This window comes from Rhinoraja longicauda, chromosome 1, assembly GCF_053455715.1.
Source record: "Rhinoraja longicauda isolate Sanriku21f chromosome 1, sRhiLon1.1, whole genome shotgun sequence".
NCBI classification, from domain to species: Eukaryota; Metazoa; Chordata; class Chondrichthyes; order Rajiformes; family Arhynchobatidae; genus Rhinoraja; species Rhinoraja longicauda.
Genome location: NC_135953.1, coordinates 101,948,212 through 101,971,360, shown reverse-complemented (window position 1 = coordinate 101,971,360; position 23,149 = coordinate 101,948,212). Strand labels below are relative to the sequence as shown.

At 42.9% G+C, this 23,149-nt stretch overlaps 1 protein-coding gene across 1 annotated transcript in view; it reads right to left on the bottom strand.

Moving 5' to 3' along the window:
- Nucleotides 1-23,149, bottom strand: part of gstcd (glutathione S-transferase, C-terminal domain containing) — a 169,064-nt gene that overhangs the window by 32,113 nt on the left and 113,802 nt on the right. Inside the window, exons 6-8 of the mRNA XM_078411583.1 lie at nt 7,506-7,621; nt 5,617-5,661; nt 1,474-1,602 (exon numbers count right to left, since the gene is read on the bottom strand). Of these exons, the coding sequence (XP_078267709.1) occupies nt 1,474-1,602; nt 5,617-5,661; nt 7,506-7,621 (290 nt within the window). The remainder of the gene's footprint in view (nt 1-1,473; nt 1,603-5,616; nt 5,662-7,505; nt 7,622-23,149) is intronic.

Genomic DNA, 23,149 nt, shown 5'->3' with positions numbered 1-23,149 from the left:
ATCCCAGCATACACAAGTGTAACACCAAACAAAAATTAACACCAAGCCATAAAGTGGCCCGATAGCTAAGAGTAACATCACCTTGAACACCAAATTCATTTAACATAAATAATTAATACCAACAAAAATTAAGGAAGAAAATGTTGCCACACACTCTGCCACACAGGCACTATCTGTGGAAAGAGAAAGAGAGATAGTTCAGGTCAGCCATGATCATATTGAATGGCGGTGCTGCATCAAAGGGCCGAATGGCCTACTCTTGCACCTATTTTACTATGTTTCTATGTTTCTAGGTCAGGATGTTTTATGAAGAGGTCACCAACCTGAAACATTAACCCTGTTCCTCTTTCCTCTCAAAACTTTTTGATTTTATAACATACATTTCCTTCTGGTTCATAGTCTTAATGTATTATTTCTATGAAGTATGAAAGTTGATATTCCAGGATATGTTTAGTAAAATAAAATGGCACAAGGGCATTGCTGGTAGATAAAGGCCTGGATAGAGTGGATGTGGAGAGGATGTTTCCACTAGTGGGAGGGTCTAGGACCAGAGGTCATAGCCTCAGAATAAAAGGACATTCCTTTAAGAAGGAGATGAGGAGAAATCTATTTAGTCAGAGGGTGGCGAATCTGTGGAATTCATTGCCTTAGAAGGCTGTGGAGGCCAAGTCAATTAATAGTTTTAAGGCAGAGATAGAATGATAATTGATTAGTACGGGTGTCCGAGATTATGGGGAGAAGGCAGGAGAATGAAGTTAAGAGGGAAAGATAGATGAGCCATGATTGAATGGCGGAGTAGACTTGATGGGCCAAATAGACTAATTCTGCCCCTATCACATGAACTTATGAGCTGCTGTCTCACATTGTGAGAGAGACCCAGGTTCAATCCAGACCTGTCTGAGTGGAGTTTGCCCGTTCTCCCAGTTACTGCATGGGATTTCTCTGGGTGGTTGGGTTTCCTCCCACATTCCAAAGGTGTGCAGGTTTGTAAGCTAATTGGCCTCTGTGAATTGCCCCTAGTGTTTAGGGAGTGAATGTGAAAGTGAGATAAAATAGAACTGGTGTGAGAGGGTGATCAGTGTTCAGCATGGTCTTGGTGGGCCGAAGGACCTGTTTCCATGCTGTATCTCCAAACTAAACTAAACGTGCAGAATATTTAACATGTTATTACTTCAATCATTGTAAACTAATCAACCACAAAACTCATTCACAGTCATGATCTAATGACCCCCGCTGGCAGGTGCACAAGTGGGCATCACATGAATAAAGGATCATGTTCACAGGTGATGCTATCGTGCCTATGATCTAAACAACAAACCACTTGGGCATCAATTTATCAAGGCGGAGTAGGATAGTAGTCTGCCAATCTTTGCAAAACCCTATCTCCCCACTTTAAGCAGTTCTAGAAGAGGCAACAATAAATTAAGTAAACATTATAACTTTTTCCTTAATCATTTTGTGCTGTTCACTTACGCCAATTTCAAAAGAGCCTATGAAATAATCCAGATTTGCCTGCAGAAACCAGATGTTTGGTAATTCAAGGCTGTCGCATCTTTCTTTGGCACGTTCTAAGGATTCTTCTTTGTTTTCCACCAAAATTACCTGGAACGCAGATCAAATTTAATCAGTAAGAGAACAGAAAATGCTAGAAAGGTTTAGAGGGCAGCATGTGAGGACAGTCAAATAGTGTTAACATTCAAGTCAATTTAGTTTAGTTTAGTTTAGTTTAGTTTAGGTTAGTTTAGTTTAGTTTAGTTTAGAGACACAGCATGGAAACAGGCCCTTCAGCCCACTGTGTCATACTGACCATAAATCACCTATTCACACTAGTTCTATGTTATTCCACTTTCACATCGACATCCTATGCGCTAGGGGCTATTTTGCAGAGGCCAATTAACCTACAAACCTGCATGTCTTTGGGATGTGGTAGGAAACCGGCGCACCCGAGAGAAACCTATGCAGTCACAGGGAGAAAGCACGAACTTCACACAGACAACATCCGAGGTCAGGATTGACTGTGGGTCTCTGGTGCTGTGAGGCAGCTGCTCTACTAGCTGAGCCTCTGTGACCTGATGATCTGTCATCAGAAGGCCTGAACTACAGGAAACGGTTGGGCAGGATAGGCCTTTGTCCTTGGAGAATCAAGAGGTTGAGAGGTGATTGTACACAGATGTGTACAATCATAAGGGTAATAGATAGAGTTAATTATAAATTAAATTAAAATAAATTATAATGAAGAAGTAAATGGAGTTAAATTTCTGTGCTGCAAAAAAGAAATTGGTGCCTTAAGCAAACTTGGGATGAACTTGCTGCTTCGTAACATTCAATTTCACTGTATTACAATCAAAAATGAGTATCAGGGAATGCTGGAAATCTAAAATAAAAATTAAATTGCTGGAAATACTCAGCAAGTCAGGCAGCATCTGTGGAGAGAAAACAAAGATCATTTCAGGTCAGCGACCCTTAGACAGAGGAAGGCTGTTTGTCTTGACATGTTAACTCTGTTTCTCTTTCCACAGACACTGCCTAAACTGCTGAATGTTTGCAGCATTTTCTGTTTATATTTCAAATTTTGTGGGGAGTCGCTTCATTGAAATAAACAGCTTGACCATTTTCTAAATTATACATTCAAAACAGCGGTAAAACAAGAAAGCAATAGAATAGCCTGCATGCAATCTAGGTAAGTATTGTGGAAGAACATCACGTTGATCATTTACTGTCTGGGAGATATACAGTGAAATAATGGCCAATAATAAAACATACAATACTTATTGACGTATTGCTAAGAAATGGGCCACAATCACTCATTTGCAGAGTGTCACACAAACACTGTGAACAAAAAGCAAACAGCTGCCATTTATTAAAGTTCTGCCTCCTGTGTTACATTCACTTTTTGATGGTGCAAGATCAAGGAAACTGACATTTGTAACTACTATAGAACTAAATAAATAAAGCAATTCCAGATTAAATTATTTTTAGCTTCAAATGCTGCATCACAGCATGTTCCCAAATGCTTCAAAGGGCAAAAAATACAGTTCCCAGGATATATGGCTCCAATCCCTAAACACTTCCTCGTCTTTTATATATTGCATTATCAGAATTAATTCCTAGTTGAAAATTTCCGAATCCAGTACCACTCTGCAGGAGTGAATTTTCTCCTGAGCATAACATGAAATATAAGCTGCCTCATATCCCACTGCATACCACTGTAACTATTTCTTTGCACATGTCACTGAGCTGTGGCTTCCGAAAAACAAATTACGTTATGCAGTGTGATTCCAAAACACAAACAATCCTGAAATCTAAACAGATTTAAAAAATAATTTAATCTTTGACTTGTTGAGCTGGAGTCTTTAGTCACAGGCCGGTTTCTTGCATTACGCATTGAACTGTCAGCTTTTGGGTGATTTTACTGGCTTTTGTAAGCTTTTTTTGTCAGCATCACTGAGTTTTGTCAGCCAGAAAGCATGCAGGAAACTGTGAGCTTGATGGATTTTAAGATCAGGCTGTGGAGTCAGCTGCAGGTATCATACACTAAATCTCGTCCTGATGATGCGGGATGGAACACAGAAGGAGAAAGATGATTGTTACTTGAGATTTTGATGAAAGAGACCAGCATACATATTTGGCCCAAAGCCTAACATATGAAAGATGGTGAGCAGGTTAAAAAGCAAATGTTGACAGAACTTCACAATGCAGTTTTAGCTGCTCCAGGCAAACCTGTGTGCGTGGGCCTGTACTGATTTTTTGCTACGTGCATATGTTATTCCTTGATCTCTCCACCATCGAAGGGATCTACAGGAGGCACTGCCTCAAAATGGCAGCCACAATCAAGGACTTACACCATCCTGGTCACAATCTCATTTCACTCCTACCATCAGGAAGAAGGTACAGGAGACTGAAAACTGTAACATCCAGGTTTAGGTAGTCAAGATATTGTCATTTGTTTCCAAACAGAACAAAGAAATTCTTACTTCCAGCAGCATAACAGAATATGTAAACAAAGTACTCTGTAAACAATATAATAAATAAGAAAAAAAAGTTCAGTGTATATAAGTTCATAAGTTCATAAGTGGTAGAAGCAGAATTAGGCCACTTGGCCCATCAAATCATGGCTGATCTATCTTCAATTTTAACCCCATTCTCCTGCCTTCTCCCCATAACCCCTGACACCCATAGTGATCAAGAATCTATTTATCTCTGCCTTAAAAATATCCATTGACTTGGTCTCCACAGCCTTCTGTGGCAATAAATTCCACAGGAAGTGGCGGCGCTGCGCAGCAGCTGCGGCTCGCCCGCAGTCCGTTTGCTTTTGTGTTTTTTGTTGTTTTTTGTCTTAATTGTAGTGTTTGGATGTGATGTAGTGTTTTTTGTGGTTGTGTGTTGTATGTGGTGGGGGGGGGGGAACTATAAAAATTGTCTCTTCCGTACGGAGACGCGATCTTTTTTCTGGGTCGTGTCTCCGTTCACGCTGCGGCCGACCATCGGCCAAACACCTGGAGCTGGCGGCCTCCAGCTGGGACCACTTGGGGCTCTGGTTCGCAGAGCCCGCGGACCGGACTTACCATCTGCGGAACTGGCTGCCTTCAGAGGCTGTGGTGGCGCTGCGAGTGTGGCTGCGACTCGCCTTCGGAGGCTCAGGAGGTTTCGGCCGTGGGCCGCGTGGACGTCGGAAGCTCGCTGGTCCCTGTGTGGGGGCCGACCTCAGGAGCTCCGGCAGTGGCAGCGTCTTCGCCCGCCCCAAATCGCAGGGCTTGGGTCGGACCGCTGCGGACCTTTCACCGTCCGGCGTGGCCTAGAATAGGCCGCGTGGGATTTTTTTCTCCGCCCGGCGGGGACTTCAATATCGGGTGCCACGACCACCCCGACGTGGCAATTTCAACAGCCTGACCGCAGGAGAAGACGGCAGGGAAGAGAAAGACATTCTGGCCTTCCATCACAGTGAGGAGGTGACTAGAGGAGAATCACTGTGATGGATGTTTCTTTTGTTTTATGTTGGTTTTGTGATTGTGTGTGTTATTGCTTCATTTTTATTGCTTCTTATTGTTGGACTGTGGGTAACGGAATTTCATCCAAAAACATGTTTTTGGATGACAATAAAGGCTATTCTGATTCTGAGATTCACAACCCTCTGACTAAAGGTATATGTATGTATGTGTGTGTATATATATATATATATATATATATATATATATATATATATACATACACACACATGCATACATACACATAAAAACAACAAACAAACAATAATAGCGCAAACAATCAAACAACTTCTTCCCAACAACCACAAGGCTATTGAATGTTATGAAGTCCAACTAAACTCCAAACTACAAACTGCTTTGGTTGCACTAGGGACTTTGGGCTTTGTTGTTTTTTACACAATATATATTTTTAATTTATTGACATTTTTTAATGTTTACTTATGCATTATCTATTGAGTACTATTTTACAAACCTGTTGTGCTGCTGCAAGTAAAGAATTTCAATGTTCTGGTACCCGTGACAATAAAACACTCTTGACTCCCTTGACATGCCATCATAGAGCTCTCATCCTGAGTTGCAAAATTCATTCTGGACTAAGCAGAATAATTGGAACAATTTAAAAACTACGTACCTGACACGATGGTAAGGTGTGAGCTAGGACTATCCCAAGGTGCCCCTGCAAACACAGGACACACAGCTGAGTTAATCACTGAACCATGGTCTCACATCACGACCAGACATGCATACATCGGCACAGGCAGACATCTTTATTTACCTGCCTGCCAGATGAACTCTTGGGAACTCAGGCTTAACCACATATGGAACTTCAAACTTCCACTCTCAAAAATCGTGACATCAAAATTATCATGTTTATAATTAACAGGGAGACACAACAGGCTGCAGGTGCTGAAATCTGAGATCTGAGCTGCTGGGAGAACTCAGTGGATCATGCAACATCTGTGGGGGAGCCGCCGAGAATGAAATGGGACCCGGCGGGATGGGGAGGGGCTGCGAACGATGGGGGGGAACGGGCGGGGGGCCAGGGGAGGAGGGGCCACGAGAACGATGGGGGACCTGGCGGGGAGGGGGCACCTGCGGCCACACATGGCAGCAGGCAGTAGATGACACTGTTTGGTGAACTTTTGTAACTGTCGGTGCCAGAAACGTGGCGACACTTGTGTACTTCCTGGGAGAGGTCTGCTATATGATTTTAACGGGTTGTATGCACAACAAAGCATTTCAGTATATGTGACAATAAAGCATCATTAAATCATTGGAGACAGAGGAACAGTCAATGTCAGGATGCTGTATTGGTTTGGGATTAATCTGTTTTGAATCTGCTGTTAAACTGGAATCAACTACAAATGAAGGTACCAATTTATTATTTTAAATAAAGATTATGGGATGTATTTCTCCACAATAAATAAACTCCAAGTAAAGTGTATTCCCACATATCACACTATTCTAAGACACAGAGGATGGCACAGTGGCACAGCTGGTAGAGCTGCTGACTCACAGCACCAGACACCTGGGTTTGATCCTGACTTCGGGTGCTGTTTGTGTGGATTTTGGACATTCTCCCTGTGACTGCGTGGGTTTCCTCTGGGTGCTCCATTTTCCTCCCACATCCTAAAGTCATGCGGGTTTGTGGGTTAATTGACTTCTGTAAATTGCCCCGAATGTGTAGGGAGTGGATGCGAAAGTGGAATAACATAGAACTAGTGTGAATAGTGGTCGATGGTCGGCATGGACTCTGTGGGCCGAAGGGCCTATTTCCACACTGTATCTCGAAATACAAAAAAAAAATCCTGCAACTTCACTACCTATGAACTTATATAACTTTAGATAAATCCTTTCTGCAGGAGATCACACTCAGTGCTGTGATCATAGTCCACAGCTCAATCACATCATGGCTGATCGGTTCTATGACTCCACTTATCTTTGCTCCAGATTCCTTGGTAAATTTATCAGATAAAAAATAAAATTACTTATGCTTTTGAACTACGGGGCTTTAGGCATGAACGTACATGCTTGAAAACCATTGTGTCATCCAAACCACCAAAAAATATCAGAGTTTTTCATATGTATTTCTATATGCTTTTTATAGGCTTCTAATTTTGTTGTATAAAGGTAAGATATTGCAACATAATCTTATCTGACTACTATACTATGGACAAAACTTTCAAATGTAATGCATAAAAAATATAACCATGAACATAATAATTAAAATAAATGAACTTAAAATATATTGCCTCTTAAAATCTCTGGTTGCTCATTTTCAGCCAGTAAACTACTCCTGCTGCAGCTAATTTGCACAGTATGTTAACAATCTGATGTTCTATTTCGGAGATGTTGGTTGAATGATAAAGTGATGCAGGATTGTTTTCATGTCCACCCATGAACCCAGGATGCTAGTTAAATATCTTAGTGGACAAGGTGCGTTGATTAGCTTGTTTCCATGCTGCATAACTCTATGAATCAATGCAACTTAAAGTTGGCAAAGATTTTTAAATTGCCTACCCCGCCACTGCAGAAGTCAACAATCGTATCACCAGGCTTGGCTAATTTTGTCACAATGGAGATTATGTTGTCCAACTGTTGCTGCTTCCTCAGAGCACGTTCAGGGGAGAGCATTCCTGTAAGGGCAAGTCAATGTAGAAATAGAAATCTATCAGTGCAAAAATCAGACATAATTTCAGTCAGCAGGTGCCTTATATTTTCTGCTTTGCAGTTACTGTTGCAACGTAAAGAAAGGCTGACAAACGAGAGTTGGCTTTGTACTTTCCAGTCGGTTAAACTTTCAATCTCAACAGGTAACGTATTTAAAGCTTGGCAACAAATAGCTTCAAGGAAACCTCTTGCATAATAAAAATTAGGATCATCAATATCAACATTTTGCATTCAAGAGAGAGCTAGATAGAGCTCTTAAGGATAGCGGAGTCAGGGGGTATGGGGAGAAGGCAGGAAAGGGGTACTGATTGAGAATGATCAGCCATGATCACATTGAATGGCGGTGCTGGCTCGAAGGGCCGAATGGCTTCCTCCTGCACCTATTGTCTATTTAAGCCATTTAAAAAAAAAAGTATATTCATATCTAATGACAAATTAAAATCAAATATTTTACAGATATATCCATTCCCATAATTTCATGAAATGATAAACAAAATGTTGTGGTGTTAAATTAGTTGTTGATTTGGTTTATGCATTTATTGTAGCAAATTAAATACAGACATAGGCTCTTGTGCCACATCTGGCATTAGATCATGATGGAACCATACCTCAGCTCTATCAACCTGCCTTTCGTCACAGTTCTAGATACTCAGATTCAGATCAGTTTATTGCCATGTAGACTAATCTGAATCTGTCATATACACCAAGTTGCAATGAAATTCCTTGTTCACACAATGCTCACAGGGTAAACAGTATACATACAGTAATGATGAATAAATACAATGAATGCAAAAGAGACAAATAGTGCAACATTGTAGTGCAATCCAAAGTAGTGCAGAAAATAAGAAGGTCAATAACAGAATTACCAAATGAGGTAAAATTAAGAGTAAGAGTACGTGGCAGCACCTCCGAGAAGGGAACGTGAAAGAGCTGACTGGTTCAGGAGTTTGATAGCAGTGGGGAAGAAGCAGTTCTTAAGTCTGGAAGTCTGGGCTTTCAAGTCTCTGTATTTTCTCCTAAAAAGTAGGCGCGAAAGGAGAATAGCCAGGGTGACAGGCACCCTTGATTATACTGTCAGCCTGCCGAATGCAATGTAACATAAGATTCCATCTACAGTTCACGCTTCCTCGGCAAGACCACCAGCATAATCAAGAACATCTCACCCCAGACACTCCCTCTTCTCCCCTCTCCCATCAGGCAAGAGGTACAGAAGTGTGAAAACGCACACCTCCAGATTCAGGGACAGATTTTTTCCAGCTGTTATCAGGCAACTGAACCATCCTCTCACAAATAAGAGAAGTCCTGACCTACCATCTACCTAATTGGAGACCCTCGGACTATCTTTAAATGGACTTTTCTGTGCTTTGTCTTGCGCTAAATGTTATTCCCTTTATCCTAGAGCTGTACATGGTAGTCTTTCTGCCGACTGGTTAGCACGCAACATAAAAAGCTTTTCACTGTACCTCGGTACACGTGACAATAAACTAAACTAATCTCTGGACTGGATGTTAGAGCAGCTGCATACCAGGCTGTGATGCATCCCGTCAGAATATTGTAGTCTGCAGTGCCATCTGTAGAAGTTCATGCGAATTCCTATAGACATGTCAAATGTACTCAGACGCCCTAAGAAAGTAAACATGCTGATGTGCTTCTTTGATCACTGCATCAGTGTGCAGGGACTTGTTTAGGTTGCCAATGATATGGGCACTAGGAATATGAAACTGTCAACTATTTCTCCAGCAGCTTAGATGGTGAGCATAGAGTTGTGTTCAATTCTCTCATAACCTCCAACCTACACCCCCCCCCCCCCTTCACCATTTGATGGTCATCATATTTGCTACTTCAACCTTAACTGCTGCAATTTTATGAAGCGACGTTTTTCAATCCTTTAATAAGAGAATAAACAATGCACATGACTCAGTACTGTAGGTGACATGTTGATTGTGGCTTTTATGAGTTACTCGACGACCCGTGGACCTGTTGGGTTCCCGTTGTTACTAAAGGTTCTTTAGTAACATGTCAGTTTCTTTGTTGAACTAAATTAAGGCGCATGTTGCAATCAAAACCGCTTGAACAATTGGTTGGGCAGAAAGCAGGCAAAACGGTACATGGTAGTGCAATAATTTGAACGAAATACGACCCGTGGACCCGTTGGATACCCGTTGTCACAGCCCCAGGGCCGGGGATGGGCGAGGCGGGAGAGGAAAGGGGAGAGGGAGCTACTCACCCCGGCCCCGGGCGGCTATCGTGACGGCTAGCAGCAGGTGAGTGGCCGCAAGGCGCTGCCCCATGTTCGTCCTGCTGGTGGCCATCTTCTTTGACCTTCTCTCTGCCACCGCGCTGCAGCACGGGAAGAAGGTCAGACCAGGGGCACACGCAGCAGCACCGGGGTGGGCGACGGTCCTCCCGGCGCTGCTGCACAGGCGCGCTGCCGCCAGGCCAGGCAATCCTCCCCCAACTGCGAACGCGCGGATACTGGGCCTGGCAACCCTCCCCCAACTGCGCACGCGTGTATACTGGGCCCGGCAACCCTCCCCCAACTGCGCACGTGTGGATACTGGGCCCGGCAACCCTCCCCCAACTGCGCAGGCGCGGCTGCCGGGTCCATTCACGGTATAAAGTTTATTAAAGTTTATAAAGTGAATTACTTTTAAAATATAATTAACTTGATTCTGCACACCGTGCGTGAATGGTGAGTAAGGTGCCCCTAAAATGGTTGCGCTATCGTGTACAGTTTTGGCTGTGTTTTGGTATCATACATACATACATATATGAATATATAGAATATATATGCATACAAGATGAGACTTTTAGTAATAGATAGATAGAGTTGTGCAAAGAAACAGGCCCTTCAGTGCACCACGTCCATGGCGACCATCATGCCTCTCTGTACTAATCCCACTTGCCTGCATTAACTCCATTTCCCTCTATGCTCCGTTCATTCGAGTTCCTGGCTAGATGTCTATTAAATATTATTATAGTTTCTGCCTTCACCACCTCTTTCGGCAGCTCATTTCTGATGCCAGCTACCATTATCCCCTTTAAACCTTTAAACCATCTCCCTCTCACCTAAATCCCTGCTCTCTAATTGTAAACCCTTACCATGGGGAATAGACCCTGGCTATCTACCCTGTCTGTACCTCTCATAATTTTATTTACTTCTATCATGCCACTTTGGAGCCTCCTTTGCTATAGGGATAACTGACCCAGGCTGTACAATGTCTCCTGAAAGTTCAAGCCCTTCAATCTAGATAACATCTAGATAACATCCTGGTGAATCATTTTGGCACTCTATCTTAGTCAGATATCAAGTCAAGTCAAATTTATTTGTCACATACACATACACGATGTGCAGTGAAATGAAAGTGGCAATGCCTGCGGGTTGTGCACAAAAAAGAATTACAGTTACAGCATATAAATAAAGTTAATAAGTTACTATTAGTGTCGACAAAAATTTAGTCTCTGGGGTTATAAAAGTTGACAGTCCTGATGGCCTGTGGGAAGAAGCTCCGTCTCATCCTCTCCGTTTTCGCAGTGTGACAGCGGAGGCGTTTGCCTGATCGTAGCATCTGGAACAGTCCATTACTGGGGTGGCAGGGGTCCCTCATGATCTTGCTTGCTCTGGATCTGCACCTCCTGATGTATAGGTCCTGCAGGGGGATGAGTGTAGTTCCCATGGTGCGTTCTACCGAACGCACTACTCTCTGCAGGGCCATCCTGTCCTGGGCAGAGCTGTTCCCAAACCAGACTGTAATGTTGCCGGACAGGATGCAATGAAGGATCCTCAGAGACACTCTGAATTTCCTCAATTGTCTAAGGTGGTAAAGGCGCTGCTTAGCCTTACCCACCAGTGCGGCAATGTGCGTTGCCCACGTCAGATCCTCTGTGATGCAGACTCCCAAGTATTTAAAACTGCTCACCCTATCCACAGTAGACCCATTTATCTCCAGTGGCGTGTACGTCCTTGGATGTTTAGCCCTTCTGAAGTCCACAATCAGCTCCTTTGTTTTAGTGACATTCAAGAGGAGGCTATTGTCCTGACACCAGAGTGCCAGATCAGCCACCTCCTCCCGGTAGGCCTTCTCATCGTTGTTGGAGATCCGGCCCACCACCACAGTGTAATCAGCAAACTTGATGATGGAGTTTGAGCTGAACCTGGCCCCACAGTCATGTGTGTACAGGGAGTACAGTAGGGGGCTAAGGACGCAGCCCTGGGAGGATCCTATGTTCAGGGTGAGGGAGCTAGATGTGTGTTCCCCCATCCTGACCACTTGGGGCCTGGCAGTGAGAAAGTCCAGGACCCAGGCACACAGAGGGGTGCTAAGCCCCAGTTCCAGCAGCTTCTCTGCTGGGGACTATTTTTTCACAACGCTGTTTGCATTTAATGAGATCATATTTTCGTCGCTCTGTAGATTTTCATGCTGAAATACTGATGAGGATACAGACGTTAATCTAGAATATGTCTTCTTAACTTTCAAGTCAACGCACCAAAACCTCTGATAGGAATTATTGCAACTCACACTTTACAACATTCCACTGGAGTGGAGTGATCACCACCCACCAATCTTTTCCACACTCCACCAACCCCCGCTCCTGCCACCACCAGCCTAATAATCTTGCCTATACCCTGGTATTTGATTTCTTATTTTGGTATTTTGGCATGATTTCTTATACAATGATTCCACCTGGAAGAGACTGGAGTCTCTTTCGCATATGTATGACTCCGTGGAGGAATTCTTCTGCAGTTAGAGCTCACTTGAAATGCACTGATTGGTTGATTTATTGAGTTCAATAACACAGTCCTTGTTCAGTAACTTGCCTCACATGGACATAATCTAAGAGAAGATGGGGTGAAACTGATTATGTAAAGTTGGTAGGGACGTGCAAACTAAAAAAGAATGAACGGTCACCCAGTCATTAAATGACATTTGTCCCGTTCCAAATGTTGATGCCTCCAAAATTTAACTTCACCTGCATGGTGAAGTGATAGGACAGGGGCGATGGTGAAGCGGAACAAGGTGGAGGGGAGAATTGCAGGTAGTGAAGTTAAGATTTTACCTTAACAAAATTAACTTATCTTTGTTGTGCCTGGCAGTGTGAAACAAACTGGTTCCTTGATTAACAGTTAATTTCACCATGAAATGTACTGATGCATCTGTTTCTAACTGTTCACAGGTTCACTACTGATTTTCTGGCACCCTTGGTTCCAGAGCCTTTCTGGATTATCCATTTTTCCGGACCATCAGAGATCACGGCGTCCGAGAGGAGTCTAACGGTACCGCGTAGGAGCCGAGATACCAGCCCGTAAAGTCAGCCTTGGAGGTTGGCTATGGGAACACATCTGCCAGCTCCGGCCGGGCCGGACTGCCAGATCCTTGGCCACAGGGGGTAAATTCGGCCCACCGATCGGCCGCAGAAGTCCTGATGAGGTCAAGATCGGACACCTCACCCAGCCATTTTGGGGGGATTTTAAGTGCACTCTAGTAATTTTGGCTGGATTAAAGGACCTTACATTATATATTGTTCCACAACACGAACAACTTGTGTTCACAAGGCACTTTAAACTCAGTGACGAGATGCATTATTTTTGACAGGCATATTAGCAAATTAAATTTGACACCAAACTACTTCAGTTGAATATCCAAAATAAATATTCATGCAGGAAATCTGGAAAGAAAAACAGAAAATGCCAGAAACACTTATAAGGTCAGGCAGCATCTGCATAAAATAAAGCAAAGTTACTGTTTCAAGTCAAAAATCTGTCATCAGAACTGGAAACAGAAACTACTGAATGCGAACAGCTCTGATGAACGATCTTTGACATAAAACATTAACTCTGTTTCCCAGCAGATCTGTTTGACCTGCTAAGTGTTTCCAGCATTTCCTGCTTTTAGTTTAAGTATGTATTTTGACTCTCAAGCAAATATTTGCTTAGAGGGATATTGGATTTAAGGAGTGAGATGCAATAAAGAGGCAGAAGTTATTTTTGCATGTTATCTTGGCATGAGTAAGCTGGATTATTGTCATACATTTACACACAGTATTCTGGAAATGAATACTGCTCTTGGTTTGCAATACCTCTCATATTCTGGGCAAAGAAATAACATGTGTATAGTTTTAGTTTGAGTTTAGTTTATTGTCACATGTACCGAGGTGCAGTGAAAAGCAGAAAGACAATACATGATTATAATCAAGCCATTCACAGTGTACAGACACATGATAAAGGGAATAACGCGAATAACGTTCAGTAAAGTCTCATCAAAAATAGACCGTGAGTCTCCAATGAGGTAGATGGTAGCTCAGGACTGCTCTCTAGTTGTTGGTAAGATGGTTCAGTTGCCTGATCCAGTTTAGTTTAGTGTATAGTACCACACAGAACATTACACACATATTACTAGGCAACCAATTGTTCTTATGCAGTTCTTTGGGATTGAGGATGACACTTCCACCCTGGTTTGGTGTGTTCCAAGGTGGCTAGAGAGGGCAATATGGGGATCATAGCCTCTTCCACAGACGGTAGGTAGTTTGTGAGGTGGTCCTCTCTTTCCACCACTTGTGCATGACATCCCCACGCTTTGAGATTTTCAATGCCGTCCTGAATGCTCCTTCTCCAAGTTAAGAAATCTTGGTGTTCCCAGGAGTCAGCGAGGATTTTGCATTTCTTCAAGGAAGTTTCAAGCACATCCTTGAATCTTCTTCGCTGTCTGTTAATCGTCCCCCGTGAAAGTGCTTGAAATAGGGAGACTGTTTCGGTAGTTTGATGTCAGGCATGCGAGTGACATGGTCAGTCCAACGTAGCCAGATGACTAGAAAGCAGTAGATGTAGGAAGGAACCGCAGATGCCGGTTTAAACCGAAGATAGACATAAAAAGCTGGAGTAACTCAGCGGGACAGACAACATCTCTGGAGAGAAGGAATGGGTCGCTTTTCCGGTCAAGACCCTTCTTCAGACATATTGATTCATTGCCTCACAACCTGGTTTGGCAACTCAAAGGAATGAAGAAGATTGCATAAAGTGGTGAACAGTGCCCAGTTACTGACCTCCCAACAGTGAAGGGATCTATCGGAACCGCTGCCTCAAAAAGGCAGTCAGCATCATCAGGGACCCACACCACCCTGGCCACTCTCTCATTTCACTCCTGCCATCGAGAGAAGGTATAGGAGCCTGAAAACTGTAACATCCAGGTTCAGAAGCACCTCCCTCTGAACAACCATCAGGCTAGTCAACACTACAACCTCCAACTAAACTCCAAAACACTAACTGCCTTGATTACACTCGGGACTTGATGGCATTGTTTTTGTCTTTGCACTATATTGTTTGTTTTTATATATTGAACTAATTTTTGTTGTTGATTATGGTGTCTACTGAGTACAATGTTTGCATATCATAATCATAATCATACTTTATTAGCCAAGAATGTTTTGCAACATACGTGGAATTTGTTTTGCCAGTCAGACCAATAAAAAGCAACAAAACACACAAAATAAACATTTTAAATAAACAGTGACTCCTCCACATTCCTCTCTATGATGGAAGGCGGAAAAAAGTTCAATCTCTTTCCTTCTTTGTCGGGGGCCTCGAGCCTTCCGTTGACAGAATGATCTTGACTCCCGTAGCCAGCGAAGGGCCCTCCTCGTCGGGGCGATCAAGCTCCTGCATTGGGGGGGAATCTCAGCTTCCCTGCTCCGGGCGATCTACCCTGGGTTGGGGCTGGGGCTGGTCGAAACCTTCTGCGACCGGACCTTCCCAACATCAGTCTCTACCCGAGACTGCAAGTTCCTTGATGGTGAAATCCGCAGGCCGCAGTTGGAGCGTCGATCCCAGGCAAGGGATTGCACGCTCTGATGGAAAGTCCACTGCCCCGCGGTGGGGCTCAAAGTCCCGAGCAAGGCCACCAGCTCCATGACGTTAGGCCACAGAGCGACCGGAGATACGATCCGGAAACCAATCGCATCTTCGGCAAGGTAAGAGATTGAAAAAAAGTTTCCCCCGAACCGCACCCCTACCCCCCACATAAAACAAACCAGAGAACATTAACACAAACTTTTAAAACACACTAAAAATAACAAAAAAGATGAAAAAACAGACAGACGGTTGGCGAGACTGCCATCGCTGAGGCACCACCCGGTGGATATGTATTGTGTTGCTGCAAGGAAGAATTTTATTGTTCCATTTCGGGACATATGACAATATAATAGTCTTGACTTTAGTTTTAATTTTAGTTTTAGAAATGCAGCGCGGAAACAGGCCCTTCGGTCCACCATGTCCGCACCGCCCAGCATTCCCCACGCATTAATACTATCCTTCACACACTAGGGACAATTTATACTTATACCAAGCCAATTAACCTACAAATCTGTGTAGTGTGGGAGGAAACCGAAGATCTCGAAGAAAACCCACACGGTCACGGGGAGAACGTACAAACTCCGTACAGATAGCACCCATAGTCAGGATCGAACCTGGGTCTCTGGTGATGCAAGCGCTGTAAGGTAGCAACTCTACTGCAGTGCCCTCTTGATGTCTTGACATTGAACTTTTTGAGTAACTGCTGCTTCAATACTGTGGATTTAGGTTGCAAGAGGATTCTAATCAGTGATTTTGAAGATCATAGCAAAATGCTCTAAATGTTTAAAACTTGTTTTGGTAGAAATGCTGAGTCAAAGGGACAGATTTTTGCCTACAATTAGCACTTAAGGTAAAGACTGAAAATAGTTGTGAGTATTAATTTTGCTTCTGAAATTTGGAATAAGTAAGCAAGCATCCTGTATCTTTCTGCACATTCTGTTCACATTATCCAGGACAAGTCTCAATTCCAAAATTTATAGCCATAATCAGGAATAAGAACTTATCTAAAAATGCCAGATTAGCTCCTTCCCTTTCATGTTTGACTAAGCATTGGGATCAAATTTAGTCTTCATCGTCTCTCTGTCCCAGCTATCATTTTAAGGTGTTGTGTTTCTGAGCTGTCAGGAATTAATCTAGGTGTGACTGTCGTCAATGAGCTCCAGTTACTCTGATGCCCTGTACTATGAACTGTTGTCAAACCATAATGAGAGGATTACATTTCTTCCTACTTTTTAAATGCTTGGCTGAGAGATTTAGGTCTGATGCAGTGAATTATTTTCTTTATCAAGCCTATTGATAACACAGAACAACAGGAGCTCGACGCAGACACAATAATGTATATGACATCAGGTTCATTGATGTTGATTTTCCAGTCACAAACACTACATAGTCAATGGTAAAATTTGCATAAAAAAGCATTTTAGTTTAGTTTAGTGAGACAGTGCGAAAACCGGCCCTTCGGCCCACCGAGACCGCATCGACCAGCGATCCCCGCACATTAACACGATCTACATTAGGGACAATTTACACTTATACCAAGCCAATTAACCTGTATGTCTTTGGAATGTGGGAGGGAACCAAAAATCTCGATGAAAACCCAACCACAGGGAGAACATGCAAACTCCATACAGACAGCACCCTTAGTCAGGATCGAACCGGGGTCTCTGGTGCTGTCAGGCAGCAACTCTACCGCTGCGTGACATTTGTGAACATTGCCAGTGTTATCCCATTGGCCAAAAAAGACAAACTGCTGGAATAACTCAGATGGTCAGACTGTGTCGCTGAAGAACATATCTAAATGATATTTTGGGTCAGAGCCCTTCTTCAGACTCCTTACATTTTTGGCACCATAGTCTATCTTTATCGGCATTAGAAGGGAAACTGTGGTTAAGCCTTTAGGTTTAGTTTTTGTTTTATTCAGAGATGGAGCCTGGAAACAGGTCCTTCAGCACACTGAATCCACGTCGACCAATAATCACTATCCTACACCCTAGGGACAATTTTATAGAAGCCACTTAACCGACAAACCGGCACGTCTTTGGAATGTGGAAGGAAACCGGAGCACCGAAGAGAAGGATGTACCAGGGCATCTCAGGCATGCCGTGATCATGACCATGTTCAAGGTGACAAGTAAACTATGGTGATGACAGAGGAGTTTCACTGCTGTCTGCCGCACAGAGTCAGCTTCAGCATACTTCTCAATTGATGTTTCCCAGTGCCAAGCAGCTGCTCCATGAATAACAGGGTGGATTCCATCCATTCAGAGGTACAATTGGCATGACCTACACTGTGCTACAACTTCAAAAAGGATGCAGGAAGCAGAACCAGGAAGCCTGCGTGGTGGCCTTTGACTCCATCACATTGGACGGATTGCGGAACACCCTCCTCAAATTTGGCTGCCCAAGAAATTATAGAGCAGTATGGTGAAATGACGCACTGTGAAACCTGTCCCATTGGTTTCAATTTGGCCGAGAAGATGTTTAGAGATTAGTTTATTGTCACATGTACAGTGAAAAGGCTTTTCTTGCGTGCTGACCAGTCAGCGGAAAAACAACATATGATTATAATTGAACCGTCGACAGTGTACAGATACATGCCAAAGGGAATAACGTGAATAACGTTTAGTGCAAGATAGTCGTATTTCATATTTCATTGTCTTCCTTTCTCCATGCTGTAACAGAATGTTGAACTCGATAAATAAAATAAAAGAATACAAGAGAGGAAGCTATGATCAGGCTAAGGCCTGCATTAGGTACCAGCTGTAAAAGATTCAAAGAACCGAGATGTTATTATTGGTATTCTGACTAAAATGTATTCCTCAGTCGACATAAAATCAGACTGGGCTGGTATTTGGTCATTGAAACATTTCTGGATAACCAAATTGTACCACAAATCCTATCTTACAACTATAGACTTAACAAAACACTCCATTGCCTGCAAAGCTGGTTGTGACATTCTGAAATGCTCATGGGAGGTCCTTTGTAAATGGGACTATTATTTCTCTTTAATAGCAATTTTTACTATTTTATGAAACACGGCACCTCTGACAGTTTAACAATCACTCAGCACTGCATTGGGATGTCAACCTACATTCTTTGTGCCCGTGGGACATGAACACAGAACACATGAAGCAACTATGCGTACAACTGAGCCTCAGCTGACGAGCAAAGTAAGTCTTTTTTATCTCAGCAGAATGGTCACAAAGTTTTAATTTCAGCATACAGGTGCTTCAGTGATTCTGCAAACTATAAAATCCCAAAGGGCTTCACAGTCAAATTGTTTTTGAAGTGTTCTTCGATTCTTTTCACTAGAACACCGGAGAAATAGGGGAGTCCTGTGAGTATATAAAATTATGAGAGGCATTGACATTGTGGGCTGAAGGGCATGTTCCTATTCTGTACTTTTCTATGTTCTAACTACAGTCACTTTTGAAATTTGATATTCAAGATGCACCTTTCCAATAGAGATTATTTTCTAAGATGAAAAACCTAGGTTTAGACTGTTCCAATGAATAATGTCACAAATTACTGAATATACAATTCAGGAGTGAAGTATAGAAACAAGAAATTGCAGATACTTGTTTACAAAAAAGACACAAAGTGCTGGAGTAACTCCGTGGGTCAGGCAGCATCTTTGGAGAACAGCTTCCAGTTGCTAACCATTCTAATTCCCCTTCCCATTCCCATAGACCTTTCTGTCTTTAGTCTCCTCTATTGCAAAAGTGAGGCCACATGCAAACTGGAGGAACAGCACCTCATATTGCACTTAGAAAGTGTACAACCCAAATGGTATGAACATTCAATTCTCCAATTTTAGGTAAAATTCTCCCCCCCCCCCCCCCACCCTCCTTTTCTTTTCACCCCACCCTCTCTTCATTGTACCCCACCTGGACTCGCACATATTTCTCCCTTCCCCTACATTCCCTCACAATTCACAACTCTTCAATCCTTTTGTCTCACACCTTCTGTCTTTTCACCTCTGGCCTTAGTTCACCACCTGCCTATCAAAACTCCCTCACCTGATTCCACGTATTACCTGCCAGGTTTTGTCCCGCCTCTCCTCTCATCCAGCTTTCTTCATCCCCCCCCCCCCCCACTACAATCAGTACAAAGAAGGGTCCAGACCCAAAACATCACCTATGCATGTTCTCCAGAGATGCTGCCTGACCTACTGAGTTACTTCAGCATTTTGGGCTGCAGGGCCTGTCTCCATGGCTGTATGATACTATTCAGAGTGACTCAGCAGTGTTCTGCTCAAATCAGAATATGCATGAGCTGCAAGTTAAACACAGCTGACATGTGAAGTCACCAAAGATAGACACAAAAAGCTGGAGTAACTCAGCGGGTTAGACAGCATCTGTGGAGAAAAAGAATAGGTGATGTTTTGCCACCTATTCCTTTTCTCCAGAGATGCTGTCTGACCTGCAAAGTTCCTCCAGCTTTTTGTGTCTATCTTCGGCTTAAACTAGCATCTGCAGTTCCTTCCTACATGTGAACTCACCAACTTCTATTAGGTTCAATCTGAATCTGAATCTGAATTACCTTTATTGTCATTCAAAATTAATTGAACGAAAATCATTTGCCACGCAGCCACAACAGTACAGAATAAAAGACACAAGACACACAATTTTAACACAAACATCCATCACAGTGACTCCTCCACAATGCAAGCAACATACATCCTGATGCTGAGAAGTGTTGCTGCTAAATGAATGGATGTTCGTGAGGCTGATAAAGAATGGTGTCTGCAGAAGGGATGTTCTATACGCATGGGATTCATAGAGATCCTCCACGGTGACAGCCAAACACCCCTGGTTGGCAGTAACCCTGGAGGATTCCCTGCCAGGATATTGAGTGCAGTATGTCAATGGGGAACCCCGCATAGGAGGTTAATAATCTCCAATTACTCTTAACAACTTCCACAGATGCAACCGAAGAAGCAGACAGTTGGGTTGCATCATAGCTTAGTTTGGGAACAGCTCAAAGACCTCAAGAAATTGCAGAGACTTGTAGACATAGCCCGACTGTCAGACCAGACACCATTGATTCCATCTACACTTCACGCCCCCGGAGAGGCAGCCAACATGGTCAAAGATTTGTCCCACACCGATCTTTCCTTCTTCTCCCTGCTCCATCCGGTAGAAGACACAGAAGCATGAGAGTGCACACTGCCAGACTCAGGAACAGCTGCTTCCCTTCTGCTATCAGGCTTCTGAAGGTCCTTCCATAAGTTAGGGTGCAGTCCAGATTTTCCAAACTACCTCATAGCAGACATTGGACATTTTCTCTGGAATTGTTAAGCTGCAGGGTGCAGGGAAATTATATTCTGCATTTTGCTATTTTCTCTTCGCTCTGCCCGTTTTACTTGCGTTTGGTTTGATTGTATCCAAATATAGTATCATCTTATTTGATTGAAGAGCAAACAAAAGCTGTTCTCACTGTACCTCAGTGCACCTGAACTTAAACCTAAACCTAACAGCTATTCCCACTCTTCTTGCTGATGTGGGATGAAGAAAAAATAAATGATGTCTTCTCACAGTTGCCTTGGATGATTTCCCTCATTCAGCAGGAAGCAGAACATGGTGATTTGCCACAGATCTACGGCACCAGCCTAAGCTGATTCTGAGGCTTGGACGTTGAAAGTGAATGTGACCGTCATGGCTAAAACAGTCCAGGACTATGAGTTTGCATTTGAAGTTGCAAGGGATCAATCATCTCATGCTGGCCCTTTAAATAAAATAGTCTCAGAGAAAATGGCATTAGTAACAAATGGCTATTCCATACCCTCTGTTTATTAGATCTGGTTGAACATCTCTTTGCAGATGTATTTTCATTGTTGCATTACTCTTTCCCTCATTTGGAGAAGTTCTATCCCAGAGATAAAATATGCTTGGGGTGACAGCAGAGCTACTGAAAAGTCAGGAGCCAAATTTCCAAGCCAAATTGGTAATAAGACTTCTAGCAATGTTTGCAAAATTGCTCTACTCTAAATAAGGCCAATTTGTTACTGAAACGCACTTTTTCCTGGAATCGTGCAAAGGTTTTTTTTAGACTAGTATCTGTATAGATTTTCTGAGACATGTCATCTTTATTACAGCATTATCTATTTCACTTTCCTTGCACCAAGATCTTTCTTCATTTAATACTTTCTGGAATTTTGTTTAGTTTAGCTTAGCTTTATGTTGTCATGTGCACCGAGATACAGAGAAAGGCATTGTTTTGCATGTTCTTCAGTCAAGTCATACCACACATGAGTACAATCAATATCAAGTAAAAGAATGAAACGATTGTACTAAATAATTGCAGATTCTCTTCTGAGGCAGCATGTCGCCACATTCTTTTGCCATCTTGCAATCTTCAAGTTTCGAGTCTCTGAAAGTGTCAAGTTCAATCCTGGCTAAGGAGATATGTATTGTAGTTTTTTTATTTTTCCACTTCAAAGCCCAGTCACAGGCGGCATTGGATTGATGATTTGGGGGTTAGCTTGGCTCAGTGCGATGCCATCTATTGACGATAGGTTGACTAAACACAACATAAATAAAGTAGCCATCTAGAGTGCTCCACTGAAGAGTCAGTCTACATGTGGTATTATTTCCCAGACCTTCATTCTCAATCAAAATGGAGACTGTTTAGTGGCATTGAATTCCAAGCAATGTTTCAATATGAATGCTGAATTGTTGTTGTCATGGGGAATTAGGATCTTTGTCTCGCCCCCATCTGTTCTGTGCTTTTCGAAAGTTGTTAGACCTTAAACATGATGCAAAAACCATACCTTGTCCAATCGATGACAAGCTTTGTTGTGCCTTCTCTTTTTGCCAGGCAAGACAAAATCTGTACATTTAAAACCTATCATATCTATTCCCTTGACATATGAAAACACCAATGATGGATCTGAGATTTTGGAATAAAATACACAACCGTGTAATCCATTGGTTCTGCATTCACTTCAGCTCTGAGTAACATAAAACATGCTGACAGGATAATGTCACTTTGGAATTGTACAAAAAAGGGGAGTGGGCTGTGCACAGATATTTGGAGCCCGTCCAACTGCACACTTTTGTGATAGTGTGAGGGAGGAACTGAAGGGAATCCACATTAGTCAGGAAACGGTGTTAGCTAAACTGTTGGGACTGAAGGCAGATAAATCCCCAGGGCCTGATGGTCTGCATCCCAGAGTACTCAAGGAGGTGACCCTAGAAATTGTGGATGCATTGGTGATCATTTTCCAATATTCTGTCGACTCTGGATCAGTTCCTGTGGGCTGGAGGGTAGCTAACGTAATTCCACTTTTTAAGAAAGGAGGGAGAGAGAAAATGGGGAATTATAGACCAGTTAGTCTTACATTGGTATAGGGAAGATGTTTGAGTCGATTATTAAAGATGTTATAGCAGAGTATTTGGAAAGTAGTGACAGGATTGGTCAAAGTCAGCATGGATTTATGAAGGGGAAATCATGCTTGACTAATTTTCTGGAATTTTTTGAGGATGTAACAAGTGGAATGGATAAGGGAGAGCCGTCGAATGTGGTGTATCTGGACTTTCTAAAAGCCTTTGACATGGTCCCACACAAGAGAATAGTGTGCAAAATTAGAGCACATGGTATTGGGGGTAGGGTATTGACATGGATAGAGAACTGGTTAGCAGACAGGA